General features: G+C 31.2%; 1 protein-coding gene across 1 annotated transcript; it reads left to right on the top strand.

Moving 5' to 3' along the window:
- The first annotated feature begins 15,173 nt into the window (after positions 1-15,173).
- On the top strand, positions 15,174-19,916 carry LOC102620568 (AP2-like ethylene-responsive transcription factor BBM1). The gene is made up of 9 exons (XM_025099615.2): positions 15,174-15,739; positions 15,965-16,628; positions 16,728-16,810; positions 17,011-17,019; positions 17,177-17,265; positions 17,686-17,759; positions 17,931-17,981; positions 18,229-18,305; positions 18,638-19,916. Exons 1-9 carry the CDS (start codon positions 15,496-15,498, stop codon positions 19,525-19,527), a joined length of 2,181 nt encoding a protein of 726 aa, XP_024955383.1. The 5' UTR covers positions 15,174-15,495; the 3' UTR covers positions 19,528-19,916.
- The last annotated feature ends 213 nt before the right edge of the window (positions 19,917-20,129 follow it).

Below are 20,129 nucleotides of genomic sequence, written 5' to 3'. Positions count from 1 at the left end.
GAGGAAACAATAATATTAAAATTTCTGTTAATTTGTAATTTTCCATTTTAAATTACGAATTATGAGGATTTATTTTTGTTATGATGTTATAATTGTGTTACTAATACCTTGAACATAAAACTTGAGAATTTTAACGCAAAATTATGGAATTAAAACTTTAAAAGTATAGCATGAAGTTTCACTTTGTATTCAAATATATGACAATATATGGATAACAGTTAATTATTTTAAAATTTTATATAATAACAATCATATCATAATTATGTTTTTGCAGTTCGTTCGAAAGAAACTAATGTCAAAAGAGAATTTTGGGCGAAGCTATGAGGGGGCTAATCCGGATTGTAGCCCGGGTTAGTTTTTTGAAAAAAAAATTAATTATCTGGATTATTTTTATTTGTTTAGTGAATTTAAAATTTATTCTATACAAATGAATTTCTATACAAATGTATTTTAATAATTTCATTTTGTATAGAATAAATTTTTGAGAAGTAATTAAATTTAAAAAATAATCTAACCCACCTCAAAAAATAGTGTTAGCTTTCACCTATGAGATGTCATGTGAAATGAAAATTTTAAGGTATTTAATGGTATGAAAAATATTATATTTTCTGGAAAACAAATGATGGATAGAAGATACATTAGATAGGGTCAAAGTCAAAAAGGTTTGAATCCCAAACAAAGTAAAGAGTTTCAATTGGAACCCCACTTAGGGTTTTGGGTTGAGTTAATAATGAAAGATGAAGTAGATTTGAGAACCCCAAGAAAGGGAAGAGAATGAGCATTCCTAGGACTTGTTAGCTCATGAGATGATGATTCCATTTGGAGTTGCACACCACACAGACACGCATGGCACTTTACATTATTATTTTTCTTTATTTGACAGAATCCGACAATTCAGCCCAAATCCCACTCTCTCTCTCTCTCTCTCTCTCTCCCCATATTATATAACAATGGTGGTCGAAAATACATGGGAGTGATACAATTTCTGTTAAGAGTAATGTTACTCAATTGGATATTTAGTATTTTAGGTAGGTGCCATAAGTAAAAATTGTATTACTTGTACTGCAGCACATGTCATTAAATTTGGGTCGCATAAAATCTTTGGAGCATTTAGATTATGTCTATTAAACCCAGAATGCATGTTCCAAAATCAAAATAGTTCATTATAAGATTTCATTAAAAGTCTCATGACATTGATTAAACCAATTCGAGAGCAAATATAAGAATTGGCTCATAAAAATCTTATCTTACCGGCATGTGAGTACTACCTAATCTGTGATGACAAGGACTTAAAATAGAAAGCAGTTACAGAAAGAACGGTTCAAATTGAACTTAGAATTTGATAGATGAGATTAGATGTAGAATATCTTGTCAAGACTCGAGGAGAACAAATGAGACTTTTTGATGATTACTCTCGAGACTAGGAGAAATCCTAACAACAATTCAGTTCACTTCAAACCAAAAATTAACCTAATTCTTTTTATATTTATCTTATTCTCATCACTTAAACACTTTAATCATGTCTTCACTTGTGCGTCGGATTACCTTTCACAGGCACAACTCCAAAGCTCAACATGAAGCTACGAAGAAAGGAGAATCAAGGAGAGAGCTTCTGGATTTTAGGTATAATTCGTGGTGCTACCTTTTTTTTTTTTGGTTTATTGAAGGTCTTTTGCACCTTCAAGTATCAATTGTGTTGCATTTAATATATGTACTATCTATCGATTGAGTTATAAAAATAATATCTTAATAATTAATAATAAATCAATTTATATCGTATACATGACAATAAATGATTGATGTCACGTTAGTTGTAATACAAACTAAATACCCTAACTGAATAAGCATAACATTACTAGAGCATATTTAAAATATTTAAAATAATATCCAATCCTATATCAAATAGTCGAAAACATATACGAATGATAATTACTCTTAGATTCTCTTAATGTCATGCATGCATGGGTAGCCAGCTAGTACTTATAATACTGATTGCAGACAATTTTGAAGATAATAGAGAATCACCTAGCCTCGTCTTAAGTACGAGAGTAGATTTCTCTCAATATCGAGAATAAACATAACTCATTTGAAATTAAAAATTCTGATCATATTATAGTTATTTAGACTCAATTAAGAAATGCATGACTTGCAAGTTGCAACGCAATGTTAGTGCTCAAAGACAAAAAATTATTAGCCTTATCAAAGCAAAATCTCAATTTACATAATCTCATCAAGGTCTGAGTCAATTACACGTAAATGAAATATGTGCTATATAAATCCATGCACACGTATACTTACTTACAAAGTATTTATTAAAAAAATGACAAAACCTTTGACTCTTTCACCAATGGAGGACAAGGCATGGCAGCAAATTAAGGATATGGCGTGGAGTTCGAACTTTAAACCTCTTAAATTTTATCTTTAATGAAGTTTAATTAGGTTCTTACATTTTTTGAAACGCCTCTAATTTCTCAAATTTCTTTAATAAGGGTACTAAAAATCTCAATTGCTTGGATAACAGTGAAATTTTGCAGAGAGTTTTTGGCAATATTCATGTGAAAAAAAAAAGGAGGTTCATGGTTGTATTGCCAAGGAGGCACGGGTGCTCCGCTGATTTCTCCAATGCAATCCCAGTTCCCACAGCCTCTCTTCTTTCCTTTTATTTTTATTTTTTTTCCTTTGAATTCAATTTCATATTTCTCTTTCTTTTAATTAATTAATTAGATTCTTGATTGTTGTGCTATGTATATGTGACCTTATATTATAAATTAGTTTTATTATTTATTTTTCAATTCTTGTATGTATGGTACTCTTTTTTGAAGTATTAGTTTATATTGAATAGCTTCCCAATATAGAAGAAACAAACGAGTAAACGTAGAATATTTAGTTCTGTCATCGTGGATGTACAGAACTACTTTTTGTTTAGTTTGACCGGAATGAATACAATTATTCAAATATCTAAGATAATATTAAAATAGGTTAGTATTATAATTTATTGTCGGTGTATTAAATCATCTGATATTCAAAGATTATATTGGGTTTCTATTAATTCAGATTCGAGCCGGGTAGGACCACTAGAACGGCAAAACTCTCCCAACAAGTATTTAATACATCCGAAGCCTTGAACCGAGGAATTTGATTAAGATAGAACATCTCTATGCCAGCTGATATATGCATTTGTTGATAATTTATTGTCATGCAATTCATTCCTCCCCCCCCCCCCCCAAGTAGTGCAACTTGTGTTAAAGGAACTAAGAAATTTTTTTGTCCATATAAGTAGAATTTTGCATATAATGAAATGTTAGTAAAGAACGAATAAGCAGAAGACTTATATGACTTACAGAATTTTGCAACCATATATAGTAAGATATTAATATGAGCAAGGAAGGATACGTTGTTAATTTTGTTATTTATCTTAATGTAATGCCTGTATAACGATGCCACTAAGGCTTGTGCTTTCACAATATTGAGGCCATAGATCAATTCGAGTCCCCATGGACTCAATATTAATCCCCCTCATACAAATTTAGGAGAAAGTATATATCTCTCTCTAAATATTAGTGAGAATAAATTTATCTAAGCGTGGACAGAAATCTTGCCTCTAATTTACATATATTTTCGAGCTATTCTTAGTAAACCTCTTGGTTGTGCTATAAATGTATGAATTGGGACTTCTTCTAGGCTTAAAATTGTAATATATTTACAGATTGTAAAAATTGAAAAAAAATATATATATTTACTACTCTTGCTTGCACTTTCATAAAAGAATGATAAAACATATAGTTACTTCTTCCGCTTCAGTCCATGTTTTGGTCATCTATGTTTTGTGAGTTATTTTCCAAACTCAAGTTTGCTTCAACATATTATCTTAAGTTTGAGCTAAAGGAACTAGTCATTCAAATCAAACCTGATGTACGATGTTATTTTAGGATTTTAAAATTTTTTATATTAAAATTTTTTATTTTAATTAGAGTCAATAATGGTATGTATTTTAGTCTTTTATTTATAATATAATTGTGATTTAGGTGGCGTTTATATTTTTATATGAAATTTGAATAGGCTTGAATCAGTCTCAATTCTAAATAGAGCTAAATGTCTAAATCTGAATGTTATGTTTGTTTTTTTGTCTAAATCGCTAAAAATAAATATTAATTAGTTGTTTGTCTTTTTAATTTAAAAAATATGAAAACTAATATTTTTACATTTATGCCCTTACAAATGATAAAGGTTAAACAAATAATAAACATCTCAAAGAATATAAATAAGATAATAAATTATCATAATATAAATCACATTCAATTGAATACAACTCTTTAATATTCTATATTACATAAGTTAATCAATTTTATTATGTTTTTGTATGAAAATTTTTGTAAAAAATTATGAAGATAAATAATGCTAATTTGAAGAAAATAAAAAGATAAAAATAATAATATTCTACCACTATATATTATCACAAGTTATATAGAGATGGGTAATAATGCTAATTATTAAGTTTTATTTAGATATTAGATATGGATATTTTGGAGAATATTTTTTAATGATATCATTCAGATTTTTTAGATTAAGTAAAAAGTTAAAAAATTAGCTTAATAACTTAATGGTTGAAAATTTTCATTAAGTTGAAAAAACAAACAGACTTAATGACTTAACTGATTAAAATTAAGTCAATTAAGTCATTAAATAAAAAAAAAACAGCCCCTTAGTTTTTCTTTTAAGCTAACTTAGGAAAGTAAGTTTCATCTATTATAAATGAGTAATGATAGAGCCACAAACTCTTGTACAAACTTATTTTGTACAAACTGATGTGGCATGATAAGATTGGTTGAATTAAATATCACTTGGCCCACATGATTTATTTTTATTAATTTATATTTTCATTCAACCAATGAATTAATGCCACGTCAGTTTGTACAAAATAAGTTTGTACAAGAGTTTGTGGCTCTATCATTACTCATTATAAATAGAGATGTCTTTTTATTGTTTTCATAACTTCAGCTTTAATTATTCAATAAAAACCTCTCTTTTATAATTTCCTTTGAGATCATCTATCAAAATCTCTCTTGTACAGTACTGGTGTGGATTAGAGCATTATCCAATATTGTTTAAAGCATTATTAAAAAATCTTATTGAGTCATTTAGACTAGAACAAGATCTAATCACGCTTCAATTGGAGTGTAAGCTAATCTCATTGACTTGCTCTAGTATTAGAATAATATCTAATGTTTATTTACCCTATCAATTCCGTTTCCGCTACTCTACTCCATCAAAAATTTTACCGGGTCTGCAATTTTGATGACACTTGTCGTAGTCGTCTATGTTTCATGAGTTACTTTCCAAAGTCAAGCTTTCTTCAATCATATTATCTTGAGCTTGAAAGAAATTGTTAAAGGAAATAATCTTCAAATTTGTACTATCTCCACAATTTTCAAGATACGATTATGTAATCTCAAAAATTTCTTATTTATGTTGATATAGAGAGTGAAATATAATGTTAATTTTCCTTGTTTTTCTAACAGTTCTTGTGACAAGCGGCTCCATCCATGTAAATCAGATTACAAGTCTACATGCATTTGAAAGATTACTTTTAACTGAGGAATTTTTTAATTTTTAATTTTATTTATCATTGTTATTTAAAACTGAGTGCAAAGAAATGTAATAGATGTATGTTGCTAAAGAAATTAATTATGGAACTCAATCCATAAGATTCCTAATTTCCAATTACGGAAGACTATACTTTCATTTGTGTGAAGATGTTGGAACTTCGAAGTAGGTTTACAGATTTTGGACAACTAAGCTCTTGTAATGAATGGCAAATCAATGACTGCATAGACTTTCCTGTAGATAGGAATTTCCTCATCATTTGCACCCTCGAATCTAGAGAATTATTCACATAATGAATAATATTATTCATCCTCCATTACTCGATATTATTTACAGACCTCTTCATAATTTTCTTTGCAAATTCATCCCAAATTTTCAACATTATTATAATTTCACTTGTATTATTGCAATTCTCGTAACTTCAAAACTTTCTCAAACATTTGAACTTATGCATTAACATTATAGCATCTTAAAATAAACTTCAGTCAATGAATTCACCTGCTATTTCTAGTCGGTGTAAACTTTTATAATTCAATAATTTCTATTATTTTCCATTTTATTTTATTGACATAGAGAAATGAAGTCGGTGCGGTTGTAAACTTCAAAGTTATTCAAGTTGTAACTCGGAAGATTCATTAAATTAAGCCCATTCACATCCTTTACAATAAAGCTTTTGACATGTCAAATTTCCTTTGGACCATCATAAAAATGAAATTGAACGTCAACTAGATGACCCGTATGAAGGTTAATATATATATGTTCAACTAGCATGTGTATTACAGTGTTTTTTTTTTCTTTTAAATAATATCAGGGAGGTTTAAATGTGTTTTTGTTATAATTTTTTTATTTAATCTAATGGTAACCTAATCTCTCACACCCATATAAATAGGGCTTGAATTCTCAATTATTTTCAAAATAAGAGATTTTACTGACTCAACTAGTTATTCTCCACACAATGCAAATCAACAACAATTTTTAAATGGCCTTTGTCTTGTGTTTTTGCTACAATTTGATTCTTAATGAAAGAGTATTTCTGTCCTTACAAAATATATATTTTAATTGATGTGACACCTATTTTTTGGGGCAAGCCTCAATGGTACAAGAAAATTTATTGATATTGAGAAATGCAACCTAAAATTTTCGTGTTGGACGTAAATTGTAAGAAAAAAGAATTACAATTTTGTTTAGCTCTAAAAATTTAGCCAAAATAAACTATTAAGAACAATAACACTAATTATGCAAGAGGAAAAAGCAGTACAAAGTTGGGGAAGAAAATTAAAAAACTAAACAAAGATCTAACTATTACCACCTTAAGAAATTTTGGCAACCAACCAAATAATATCCACTGTTAAAATTTGTAAATTATTGTTTGTATCATTGCCTATTACCGTGCATGTAAATTGTAAGTAACTCTGTTTTTGAAAAATTCGGCCTTGTCAAAGCGACGGTTTATTGAGAATAAAAAGAAAAAATGCATAGAAAGAACAACAAACAAGTTATGGAGGACAAAATGAGCTTTACCCTTTAAAAAAGACATAATTAACATCAAAGTTAACCAAAATAATAATAATAATAATAATAATAATAATAACACTTTAACTAAACTGATACTTCAGAAAACCATTACCATCATACCATATAAAATCACGTCTTATGGGAAATCTGATTACTAAATAAGTCAGTACAACCAACAAAGTGTTGGCTCCACTGGAAATGGAGTCCCCTTAAGTGGCTTGACTGAGTTTGCTCCCCAGTTCGAGTCGCAGGGAAGTCGCCTTTGTTAGGAGAACCTGTGCCTCCCGGTTCGAGCGGGGACTTCTAGTCTGAGTTGTGGTACAGGCTTAAAGGTGCCTCCCACAGTTGGAGCCCTCCTCAGGATACCTCGTGGTTAAGATAAAAAAAAAAAGTCAGTACAATGCAATTCATGATAAGCAAGATAATCAGCTGCATCATTATTCTCCTTAAAAGTATGAGAAGAACAATATGAAAAACATGTGCCGGAGAAGAGACATGAAATTAAGCTAGCGATTATGCAACATTCAAGGAGGGGAAAAATCAATGTCACTAAAGAATTGAATAACCTACAAATTAATTAAGAATAATCACGTTCTAACCCAACCTGAATTTAGCCACTATCAGCTCTCTACAGTATTGTATTGTTTGTTTATTTTTTTCTCATCCTTTGGAGGAAACGTTGTCCTTTCACGGACACGATGGCTGGCCACTATCAACCCTTACTGCCATAATTTACGTGAAAATTATTTAACAAAATTTGTGGAATCCTTTGATTTGAAGTTTTGTCACTCAACCGACCGTTTGCACTTCATGATTAATTGAATCTCCCCACCATTTCCTCTCGCTTGTTACCCGGACTTCATGTCTGTTTGTCACCACTCTCTAACGCTAGCAATCCCTAAACCCTAGCTACAACATTCATTTAACCCTCACAGACCTACCTTAAATTTTACCCAAAATATAAAGTTACTCTGCCACAGACTGTTTTTTGGAGCACTATCAATAGTAAGCTTTTTAATAATTAGTTAGCAGAATTAATGTTACGTAGGGAAAAGATAATGACATCTTAATTGTTTGACAAAATATTCAGGAGATCTCCTTAATTTTTAAAATTGTTATATAATTTTTTTGGTACACACAATTTTTTTTTTTTTTTGGGATAAAGGAGGTAATACACGATTATTTCTAAACAGAAAAATAGGGTCCATGTGTTCTATAAAGGAGGCTTGTATGACTATTTTTTAAATTAAGGGGATCTTCACAACCATTTTACCAAACCACAAAAGTATCACTGTCCTTTTTCATGTCATATATATATAGAGATCGAGGCATGTTCAGATAAAGTTTGATATTTAATTTCATTTTTGACTCTAGTAGAGACTGACTTATATGTGCAAAATTGGGCTAGCTCAGATAAAAAAAAAAAAAAGGTTAAGAATTGAGCCAAGATTGAACAAAAAATTAATTGAGACAAAGTAAACACTTTGAAGTTCGAACATCAGATGCTACTTTTGACATTGTATTAGAAATGTATATATATGAGTAATTTTAGAATAAGAGAATCCCTTACTTTAATAAAGTACAAGATAAGTTAAAAGATAAAAAAAAAACACTCTAATATATAGTGTATTTTATCCTGTAGTATATCAAAATTTGTGATTTTTTGGTCTTTATTTGATTCCTTACTAGTAAGGGAGTTCCTCATTCTTAAGTACAAACAAAGACGGAAATAAAAGAAATAGAAACAAAAACTGATGTAGTATAACAATATCCTTTGCTAGACAAAGAGCATTAGAATTTGAAAACTTGAACATAGGATCCTCTGGCCTCAAATTTGGATCATCCTCAAGAGAAACAATTAGAGCTTCTTGATCTTCCTAGGCGTCCAATAAGAACTGATCCCAGAGGAGTAGACAGTAAGAACTGATTTAAATAAAAGCTACTGGTGATATTACATTTTGTGAAGGGTCGTTAACCAATTAAAACGTTATTTAAACAAATTCCTTACTTAGAAATGGTTAACGTTGGATAATTTGTATTTGATTTTTAATTTTGACCTATTTGCACCTCTAAAAAGGATCCTGAACCAAATAAGTACTATATATATATATAAAATCTACTTACGTACAATTATACATATGTCAATAAACGTGGACTTTGTAGGGGTTTAGGTTAGAAAGTTCAAGACGTAAGTAAAAGTACTGCTTTTGCATTCTCTATCTTTTTCATTATCTTCTGTGAAATGTGGCACTCAAGTGGTGTGTAATAATGCATGAAACTGCAGAAAAACGACGTGGTCTGTGTCTCTGCAAGTTTTCACGTGTTGGGGTGGGATTTTCGCAGAATCTCGTCTGAAGAATTCAGCAGTTTTATTTCGGAAACACAAGATATGGAGCCGGCATGCACTTCTGCATGGGCTGCATGCATTTCTGGATTGGACTCCATGGGCCACAATCATGTGTCCATTCAATTTGTTATTTTAGTTAAGAAAATAAAAAAGAAAAAAATTCATTAATCGCCCCCGAGGTATATAATAATACTAGGCATATGAAGTTGATAAGTAAACCTAGCCGACGTGACAGATGATATAGCAAATCATATAACGTTAGCACAATAATTAGTAATTGAACTTTATCAATTCATATCCGTACGGATTATGGTTGCTATATTTGTATGTTGATGCGACAGTATTAGGATACAAATTTTACATCTCCATTTTTGTATTTGTGGTATATCTCTACAAAATAGATTCTATTGAATTCATAATTCATTCACAATATATCTCCTAAAGTTTTGAAATTTATGATAAAAAAGCACTCCTTATTGTCAAACATAGCTCTTAAAATCTAATCAAATCTACTAGAAGCTTCCCTTTTCGTCCATTTTCCAATCGAGAAAATTTTATCTATTATTTAAAAATCTGATAGCAATGGCTGAAATTTACATTAATTGAAAAATAGACAAAGTTCGAACGATATTAATTATCAAATTTTATTATAGTTTGACGGAATTCCATCTCTTCATCATATGACCAGAGTTCGAACAACACAGGTTTTTTGTACCACCCAATTTATTTTTACTATTAACTAAGTGAACTAGCACCTTAAAAAATATCAATTTGATTATTCGTTAAAATAATAATTGGTCACTTTTATTGCTATTATTTATTTGTTCTTTGTTCTTTTTTGGGTTATTCATTATAAATGACAAACTCGGTGGAAGGTTTTACCACTCCATAGGAAAATGGATTATTGTAGCTAAAACAATTCAGTTTGAGTCGCATGACCTTCATAGTCATAAAAATGTAAATGATACTAGAGTCCAAATAGGCTTTTTCCCCTTTTTGCTTTTAGGATTTTATTTTACCAACTTTATATAGGGCTTAATATATGTACCATCAAGTTACAAGATTCCTGAATAAGGCATGAGAAACATATGTCGTTCCATTTTTGGGTGTCAAAACTAGAATATCAACACATGGCATTCATTAATACTCCTTCTTGATGCTTCACACGTATTTTAAATTATTGAATGCATGTGTCAATGACTGTCCTTTTATCATGATTCAGGTGCATGTAGTCAGTCTAAAATGGTATGCCAACTCAATATGCATGCCTTGGGTTAATTTACCCCAAATGTAACCAAGAAAAATAATTCACAACCCCTTTTCACAGGATAGTAAAGCAGTAACAAATCTTATCTTTCCTTTCGAAAATGATTATTAGCTATATTATTAATGACTTAATGTAACGTGTCGTAGCAGAACACATATATATAGAACCAATTAAAATCTTGTCAAAAATTTTATAAAGAGCATGTATATGATACAATTTCTTTCCAGTACTGTTTGGATCACATTTGATGTACTTGTATTAGTTGTGGTTGTGGTTTGAGTTCTACTTCAAATTAAAAAAAAAAATTACTCTCAGTACACAACTAAACAATTGAATGACTTTACTCGCGTGAAGAGAGAGAGGTGAAAATCTCTTTATTATTGGTGTTTCTCAAATTAAATATAATTTGATTGTTTATAATTTTTCTTAACACACACTAGACATTAAGAATCTTCCTAGAATTATATGGCTAGTTACTAAACAAGTAAATTTAACTCTAGGTCAAGATTAGGTTTAGAACTCATAATTTTAAAAGCAAACAGTAAAATTATCTTTAAAACAATTTGATAATAAATTAACTCACTAGGGAATAAACAGTCATTTTGGCTTTCGCCAAACCCTAAAGTTATTGTGGTAACTAGGTCAAAAGTCATTACCTTTACTTCTTTCTCTCTCTAATATTATTTTATTTTTTTAACTTTCTCTGTCTAAGAAGAGGGCTGAGGTTTTGTTTGGCATGATTATGATTATATTACCGAGAGCATTTAGTTTTTATTTTTACAGTGGGAGCAGGAGGCAGCTTTTAAGATAATAAAAAACTAAAATTAAAAAGGACTTTAGAGAGAGGCCATGTGGTTTTACCAATCTTTGATTCCTTGACGGTCAAACTAACAGTGAAGTTTTTGCACCCTTCGAGATCAATCTCTCTCTTCCTTTCTGCCAACATTTCTTCTTAATTTATTCAGTGTCTCCCCACCCGCAATTCAATAGTATTCTTAAATAATCATCAATATTCCACCAGTGCACTATTTTAACCATACGTACGTGTACACACCCATGTATATATATATAGATATAATGAATTTTAGTAAGATTTGGATTTGAAATTCAGATGGACTCTGATAAATTGATTATTAATTATTTACTCTATCTAAAACAAAATAGATTTTAAGATTGTCTTTAGTAATTTTGAAGCAACTCGCACTCCCTTAATTACTGATTTTATTTTTGTCACATATGCATTGACTTTTCATTGTTAATTGAGATGTAAATATGGGCAGAATTCAGTAAATGGTATATAATCGAGGAATATCTCTTGTTGGAAAATGATTCTATGCTAGCTTATGATTCATCTTCTTTTAAGTTCATTGAATTATTCTTCTTAGCTGTTTTGTAATTAGTGATCAATTGCCGTTTATTAATAATTATTGAAATTTATGGGTCTAATTCATACTTAAAAATTAATTTAAAAAAATATTAAGTGAACTTATATACTTAACTCAATATTCATCCTCTTGTCCCTAATAATAATAATTGTTATGAATTTCGGACTTATTCACACTATTACAGAGTGTAATAATGAGGTGGCAGGCATTTTGGCTAATAATACTTGTATCTAATTTTCTTCACCTACTTGGTGGGATTTATTGCCTTCATCTTCATTTTTTTTAAGCGATTTCTTCAAGAGAAAAGTGGGAATCTCCAGCTCCTTGTTGATACATATGCGATAATATCTTTCCATCTTAGAAGATTTCTGAAATTAATAACGGTCTTTCTTAGGTACTAATGTAGCTTTTGTTCTAAAGTTCCATATGTATCGATTAAGACTTATTGCAAGATGCCTATTACCAAGATCAAGGCTATTTGATATTAAGTTCGAACTTTATTGATATAGAGGAAGATAAAATTTAATTTCTAAACATCTAAAAAATGCTCAATCCACAAATTTACTATTTCAAATATACATCTACTTTAGTAAAATTAAAAAAAATTCAAAAGTACACACCAAGACTTAAAACATTATATTTGGAAGATATTACTAAAGTGGAAATATATTTACTTACTATGTAGTTATTAAGGTCCCATTTGAAATTGAGGTACTGCAATTTTTAAGCTATAATTGTTGTGGAAAAAAAAATTGTAACTATCAAATAAAAATTAATAATATGTAGTAAATATAAATTTTAAATAATAATTTTGACAAAATTATTAAATATATAATAGATTTTTCATTATACAAGTGAAAAATCATATTAATATAACTTACAAGTTACAGCAGCTAGTGTTTACCAAACACTTTAGTGTTGTAACTTTTAAGATACAATTACCTAATCTTGATCTCAAACGCACCCTAAGTTGAAGGTTTTTCCTAATGATGTACATCAGTACATAATTCAAAAATGAAAAGAAAATATAAGATTTTACTTTCTTCAAATATGATCTGTCTCTTTCACTAAGAGAACTTGAGAGCGAAATGACCCTGAAGGGACCCCGAAGACAAGGGTTGGTGTCCTCATGTAAGGATGCATAGAACAAACCCATCTCTATACCTATTTGTTTTTCCATATTTTTGCTTTATTTTCCTAAAAAAAAAAGAATATACACAGGATACTCTTTCCTTTTCTTCTCTTTCACTTTGCATGAATTATTGTTAAGTGTACAGAAGAGAGAGAGACATAGACTCCCGTTTGTAGCGGGGGAGCAGTTTGATGATTAGGAAGATGAGATAATATTTAAATAAGGTCATGGATGGATGGAATGTGAAAATGTTATGGGTATTTGGAGGCAGACTCAGACTGAGGGGTCTCTCTCTATCTCTCTCTCTCTCCTCTTTTTCTTTGGCCTAATTTAATTATTTATTTTTTAAAAAAAATTTATAAATGAAATGAAGAGAGAGCAGCAGATTGCACTGACAATGAAAAGACTTGTATCCAAGTGGGGATATATAAATGGGCGTGGAGAGGGGGCTGCGTGTGGGTTTTTTTTGTCACAACTTCGTCAGAATTTGTATCACCTTCCTTTTAACAGATGTATTTCTCCAGCAAAGCAAAAGCAGAATACTACCTGTATTTCAGAGAGAGTGTGTGTTTGTGTTTGTGTTTGATACTAGTTTAATTACTTTGGTTATTAATTTGTGGATTTTGTTATAATGTGTGCGCTCTAGATAAGATTTGTTGAGAGTTTAGAATAAAAACTGTCTTATTCAATCAATTGTGGACATTTCTGTGGAGAAAGAACACTCTAGAAGATTATATAATGAGATGTTTGTTAACTTTGGAAATTTTATTTAGCAAAGATTTCTCTGGAAAAAAAAAAAGAAAAAATCTAAAAACAAAGAATAAATTTATAATAAGAATGATAGACTATCTGGATTTGGATATAGGACATGTGACTCAAAATTACATAAGATATTTAGTTACTATAACTGTAAAACAAAACAATCTAGGTTAGGTCTTACTAAATGTTAGATACGTACGTGCACGATGAGCTTAAGGGAATACATAAAGTTAATTATAAAAATTTAATGAATTTCAATATTATTTCCAAAGGGATAGTTCAAATTGGTTTCTCTTGCCATGGAAGTAGGAGGTAAAGGATTGATCCCCATACAATCTTGAAGGAAAAAATTTCTCAAATCTATGTTTGTGTTTGGGAAGAGAGCTTGTGGAAAAAAATGGCAAGCAATTTAAGTCAAAATTTTAATAAATTTTTTGAAAGTGTTTTTTGTTTGATTTTTTTTCTCTTAATATAGTTTAGACAATGATTAACATTCTGTGTGATTGTGGTTATTGAATTGAAGTAATAATAGAAATAAATATTAATGTATAGTGAGTGAGATTTTTTATTTTTATTCTAAACTTTTTTCAAAAGTAAAAAGGTAAATGTGAAATAAAATTTTAATTAATAAAATAATATACATAATTGGTCATGAATGGAATCTAGTGGAGATCTTTGAATTCAATTTCAAAGAGAGAGTACAAGTTTGTTTAGAGTTTAAGAAACCACATGCTCCTAAGTCCTAAGGGCTACAACACCCATGTGTCAGGCCTTATAATAACCTTCCATAAAATAACAATAACCAAAGGCATGAAGATAAGTTCAAGTTGCTTAGCTATTTTTGGATTGCAAGACAAAAGAGCTTTACACATAATTTATTTGTATATAATACTACATATCAAGGCCTTCAATATTCAAAATTTTATTACTCATTGTTTACCCCTTAATTGTTTTCTTAATAAACAATATTAGATTTTGTGATAGAGAAGATTTGGCGCTTTCTCAAGGAAAAATAAACTAATGAAAAAGAATGAGAAGAAGTATGAAGTGATTATGCCAAAACACTCTTTTACATATTTCTTCATATTGATAAAATTACAATACTAACCCTCATCATCCACACTTTGTAATCTAATTTCTCATATCAAGAGTGCAATTGTGAGTTCAACATATCAAGAAAGTGCCCAAAGATAAAAGGGGTGCCTCTGTTATATATGTAATTCATGAGAGAGAAAGAAAGAAAGAGGGCTCTAGATTTTTTTTATAAATCTTCATTTCTTCCTTTGGAAGAGATGATTCATTTTCACTTCAATATTATTGACCTTTCCTCTTCTTCATCATCTTCTTCATACTCTCTCTTCTTCTCCTCATAGTTTCATCCTCTAGTTCATGCATGCACCAAAATAGAAACAAATAAATAAACAAACAATCAAGAAACTGATCTTCAAATTTCTTCATCATCAATTAATAAAGATTAATTACTGCCATGAATAACTGGTTAGGTTTCTCTCTTTCTCCTCAAGAACAACTTCCTTCCTCACAAACTGATCATCACCATCATCATCAAGATCACTCTCAAGACTCAGTCTCTCATCGCCTTGGTTTCAACTCCGATGAACTCTCCGGCGCCGTCGTCTCCGGTGACTGCTTTGATCTCACCTCTGCTGACTCCACTACTGCCTCCTTTAGCATCCTTGAAGCCTTCAACAGAAACAACAATCACTCCCAAGGTTTGGTTCTTATCCATCTTTGAATCTCAAAATCTTAACTCTCCAAAACCAAAACCCTAATACCCTTTCATTTTCTTCATGACACACAAGCCACAAGATAATACTAATATCCAAATACTAGTGAGACTAATATCCAAAGATCAAAAAGCTTTATTAATTTCTTAACCATTCAAAAACCGTTTAAAATTTTTTTTCTTTTTCTTTTTTAAATTTATCTATATGCAGAATGGAATATGAAGGGTTTAGGCATGAACACAGACGCTATGCTAATGGCGACTTCATGCAATGATCAAAATCAAGAACCAAAGCTCGAAAACTTCCTCGACGGCCACTCGTTCTCCAATCATGAACAGAAACTCCATGGCTGCACCTCCGTTTACGACACCCCCACGGCCAGCACCGTCACCGGAGACTACATGTTTCAAAACTGTTCTCTACAACTTCCCTTAGATGAGAACAACAATAACAATGCAAGAACCAGCAACAACGGAGGCGAAAACAGCAACAACAACAATAGTTCCATTGGGTTATCGATGATCAAAACTTGGCTACGAAACCAGCCTGCACCAGCAACGGGACCGGCACCAGCACCGGCCCAAGCCGAGGCCGTGAGCATGAATGGCAGTGGTGGCAGTAGTGCACAGAGTTTATCACTTTCTATGAGCACTGGTTCACAGCCTGGCTCAACCTTGCCGCTTCTCAATGCAAATGGAGGCTTAAATGGGGTAGAAAGTTCTTGTTCTGATAACAATAAGCAGCAAAAGACGACGGCGGGGACAGCAACGGCAGGAATTGACCTTGAAAGCCAAACCGGGGCCATTGAAGCGGTGCCAAGGAAGTCTATTGACACTTTTGGACAGAGAACTTCTATTTACCGTGGTGTCACAAGGTTTTAATAATTACCTCTTATTTTTATTTTCACACATAAAATTATGATTTTTTTCTTTTTTATTTAATAATAATTTCAGGGTTTTGTTATTAAATGCAGGCATAGGTGGACTGGTAGATACGAGGCTCATTTATGGGACAATAGTTGCAGAAGAGAAGGACAAACTCGAAAGGGAAGACAAGGTAATTCATTAAGGCCCCCATTGGAGATTGCATTCCAAAATTTTTGAGTAATTTTTTTTTAAATGAAAAAATTCTCCCTTTTATTGTTATGTTTCATTTTGTAATCATTTTTTTATTTTACTAACTTTTTATTTTCCCATTTTCGGTTGATGACACAATTTGATGTTTGGCTAATTGATCCATCATCATTCTCCTTGCAGTTTATCTGGGTAAGTGACAAGAATAATCTTCACAGTGTTTTCGATTTATTTGTTCTCTTGTGTTTAGTGCATGCTACTTTTGGAAACATTTTCACTTTATAAATAAGATTTTTGAATTCCTGAAAATTCTTATGTGATTTCTTTGTTTTTAATTTCAAATATATAGGAGGGTATGACAAAGAAGAAAAGGCTGCAAGAGCTTATGATTTAGCAGCGTTGAAATATTGGGGTACCACTACCACTACTAATTTCCCTGTAAGTTTCTCTATTTCTTGTCTTAATATTACTTTTGGACACCATAAATTCATTCTTTATACCAAATTTATATTTTTTAAATAAGTTTTTAAAAAAATGTACTATTTTTTCACTTGGGTATATAAAAAAAAGAAGAAGAATTTTATAATATTTTGGCTTAATGCTGGCACAGCGCATACTGTATCGACACATGCAGTTAATGGAGGAAGTGTTAATTATTTTCATATTATTATATTAATTACACTGCAAATTATTATTAATTAATGCTTCTATGCTCCTAAAAAGTATCCACATTAAGAGGGACGTGTCCAGTTATAGCAGAAAATGAGGGTGAATTTTTTTTTTTCCATTTTTCGATGTAGTTCGCCGATAAATATGGGTTTTGTTTGCTAATGTTCAAATTGATTTTTAAAATTTCAGATTAGCAATTACGAGAAAGAGGTAGAAGAAATGAAGCACATGACCAGGCAAGAGTATGTTGCTTCACTAAGAAGGTTAGTTTTTTTAATCAAATGCTGTTTGATTGCAATTTGAACTCTTTAACTTTATAATCTTTTCAGAAAGCCAAAAGAAAAACCAAAAATATATATGTCTGTGTGTGTATGTGTGTATATATATGTGTGTGTGTATTGATGAAATTAAATGTATTTGTTTGATTTTTGCAGGAAAAGTAGTGGATTTTCTCGGGGTGCGTCCATTTACCGCGGCGTAACAAGGTAATATATTTTTCACCATCCCAAGTGAATCAACTCAGTTTAACTAAAAGCATGCTAGCAGCTTCAAGTCTAATTCCAACCTGAGAAATTGGTTTGAACTTCATGTATCCATAAACGACAACAGTTTGAATTTTAAGGTCCTTTGAATTGAGTAATGAAAACAATTTTTGAGTTAGCTTTAATTTTGTTGTGAGGATTAAAAATGATTCATATTACTATTTTGTTTTGTATTTTGGATTGACGACAGGCATCATCAGCATGGTAGATGGCAAGCAAGAATTGGAAGAGTTGCAGGGAACAAAGACCTTTACTTGGGAACTTTCAGTAAGTTGAATATTTGTTTTGTACATCTTAGTATAGCATTTATATATTTTATATTCTATTAGAACAATTTGATGTCTTCAAATCTTTGCAAAATTATCAGCGTCACCCACAAATTTCAATTTCTTTTGAAATTTAGGTGAAAGCATAGACATCATCGTATGATCTTTCGATTTCATAAGTTTGTGCGTTTTACGCAATCCGCTGATTGTTACGGTTGCTAACGGAAGCAGTCTCACCTAGTACCTTTTCAAATGTAATGAAATCCTAAAGAACTATAAAGAATTAAAAATTGGAAAGATTTTAATTTTTTTCCCTAAACATAAACGTTTTAGGCACACAGGAAGAAGCAGCAGAGGCCTATGACATAGCAGCAATTAAATTCCGAGGACTAAATGCGGTAACAAATTTTGACATGACCAGATATGATGTGAACAGCATTCTTGAGAGCAGCACATTACCCATCGGAGGAGCTGCAAAGCGCCTGAAAGATGCTGAACAGGCAGCTGAAATGACAATCGATAGACCGACGGTGGTGGCCGATGATGAAAACATGAGCTCACAACTAACAGCTGATCATGGCTGGCCTGCAATTGCAGCATTCCAACAAGCACAAGCTCATCATCATCATCAGCATCAGCCATATAGCAGCTTGCAGCCTTTTGGATACGGTCAAAGAATTTGGTGCAAGCAAGAACAAGATGAGTTTAATCATCAGCTTCAATTGGGAAGCAACAACAGCAATGCCCACAATTTCTTTCAGCCTTCAGTGATGCATAATTTGATGAACATGGAGTCATCTTCATTGGAACACAGCTGTACTTCTAACAACTCTGTCATATACAACAACGGAGATCATACCAATGGCAGCTATCAAGTTGGATATGGAAGCAACAACAACAACAACAATGGTGGATTTGTGATTCCAATGGGGACAGTAATTGCTAGTAACAATGATCATGGGTTTGGAGAAAGTGATCATCAAGCTGCTGCCAAAGCACTTGCTTTTGAAAACATGTTTTCATCATCAACATCTTCTTCAGATCCTTATCAAGCTAGAAACTTGTATTATCTTCCTCAGCAACAATCATCAGCAAGTTTGGTGAAAGCTGCTGGTGCTTATGATAATTGGGTGCCCACTGCTGTGCCAACTCTTGCTCAAAGGTCAGGCAATATAGCACTTTGCCATGGAGCTCCAACTTTCACTGTGTGGAATGATACATAATTAGATTATGCTTCAAAGTTGAATCCATCGATGATTCAAGACGGAGCATGGGAAGATATAAGATTTAAGGCAAAATTAAGATCACGTATACATTCACTGATTTTCTAGTTTCTTGGTCAAGCAACCCGGTTTAGTTTTTTGTTTTTTTGACTTGTTTAAAATTTAACTCTAACTTTGCAGCATGAATGCATATTTGGTAATTTAGGGGTCTACAACTGAAGTTCAGCAATAGCATGTAAGAGGTTGACATGTTCTCTCACTTGCTATGAATTTTGGGAACTTCAGATTGATGTTCGGATCCTCGGAAAGTTTTATATTAACACCAGGCTTTGTAATTTTCAATAACATGGTTATGATACAAAGAATGGGATTCTGTCTCTCTCTTTTAATTTAAATTATATCTATAATCATATTCAAATTATTATAAATATTTCTCGACTCAACCGTTAACCAAAAAATCATCCTGCAGTATGGACAGCACTTAATGTTAAAATGTTAATTCTTCTAAATTTGTAATTTAAAAGAATTAATTTCTAGAAATGTTTAAGTTAAAATCTAAGTTAGATCACGTGGTTTAAAAGCGGTCAAGTCACTTGAATTAT

The sequence above is a fragment of the Citrus sinensis genome, chromosome 6, assembly GCF_022201045.2.
Source record: "Citrus sinensis cultivar Valencia sweet orange chromosome 6, DVS_A1.0, whole genome shotgun sequence".
Lineage (NCBI taxonomy): Eukaryota > Viridiplantae > Streptophyta > Magnoliopsida > Sapindales > Rutaceae > Citrus > Citrus sinensis.
Note: the sequence above shows the minus strand (reverse complement) of the source record. Positions and strands in the feature narration are given on the sequence as shown.

Coding starts and splice junctions, on each gene's coding strand:
- LOC102620568 (XM_025099615.2), top strand. CDS start 15,496: ATGAATAACTGGTTAGGTTTCTCTCTTTCTCCTCAAGAACAACTTCCT. Junction 17,982..18,228: donor ATTTACCGCGGCGTAACAAG/GTAATATATTTT, acceptor GATTGACGACAG/GCATCATCAGCATGGTAGAT. Junction 18,306..18,637: donor CCTTTACTTGGGAACTTTCA/GTAAGTTGAATA, acceptor TAAACGTTTTAG/GCACACAGGAAGAAGCAGCA.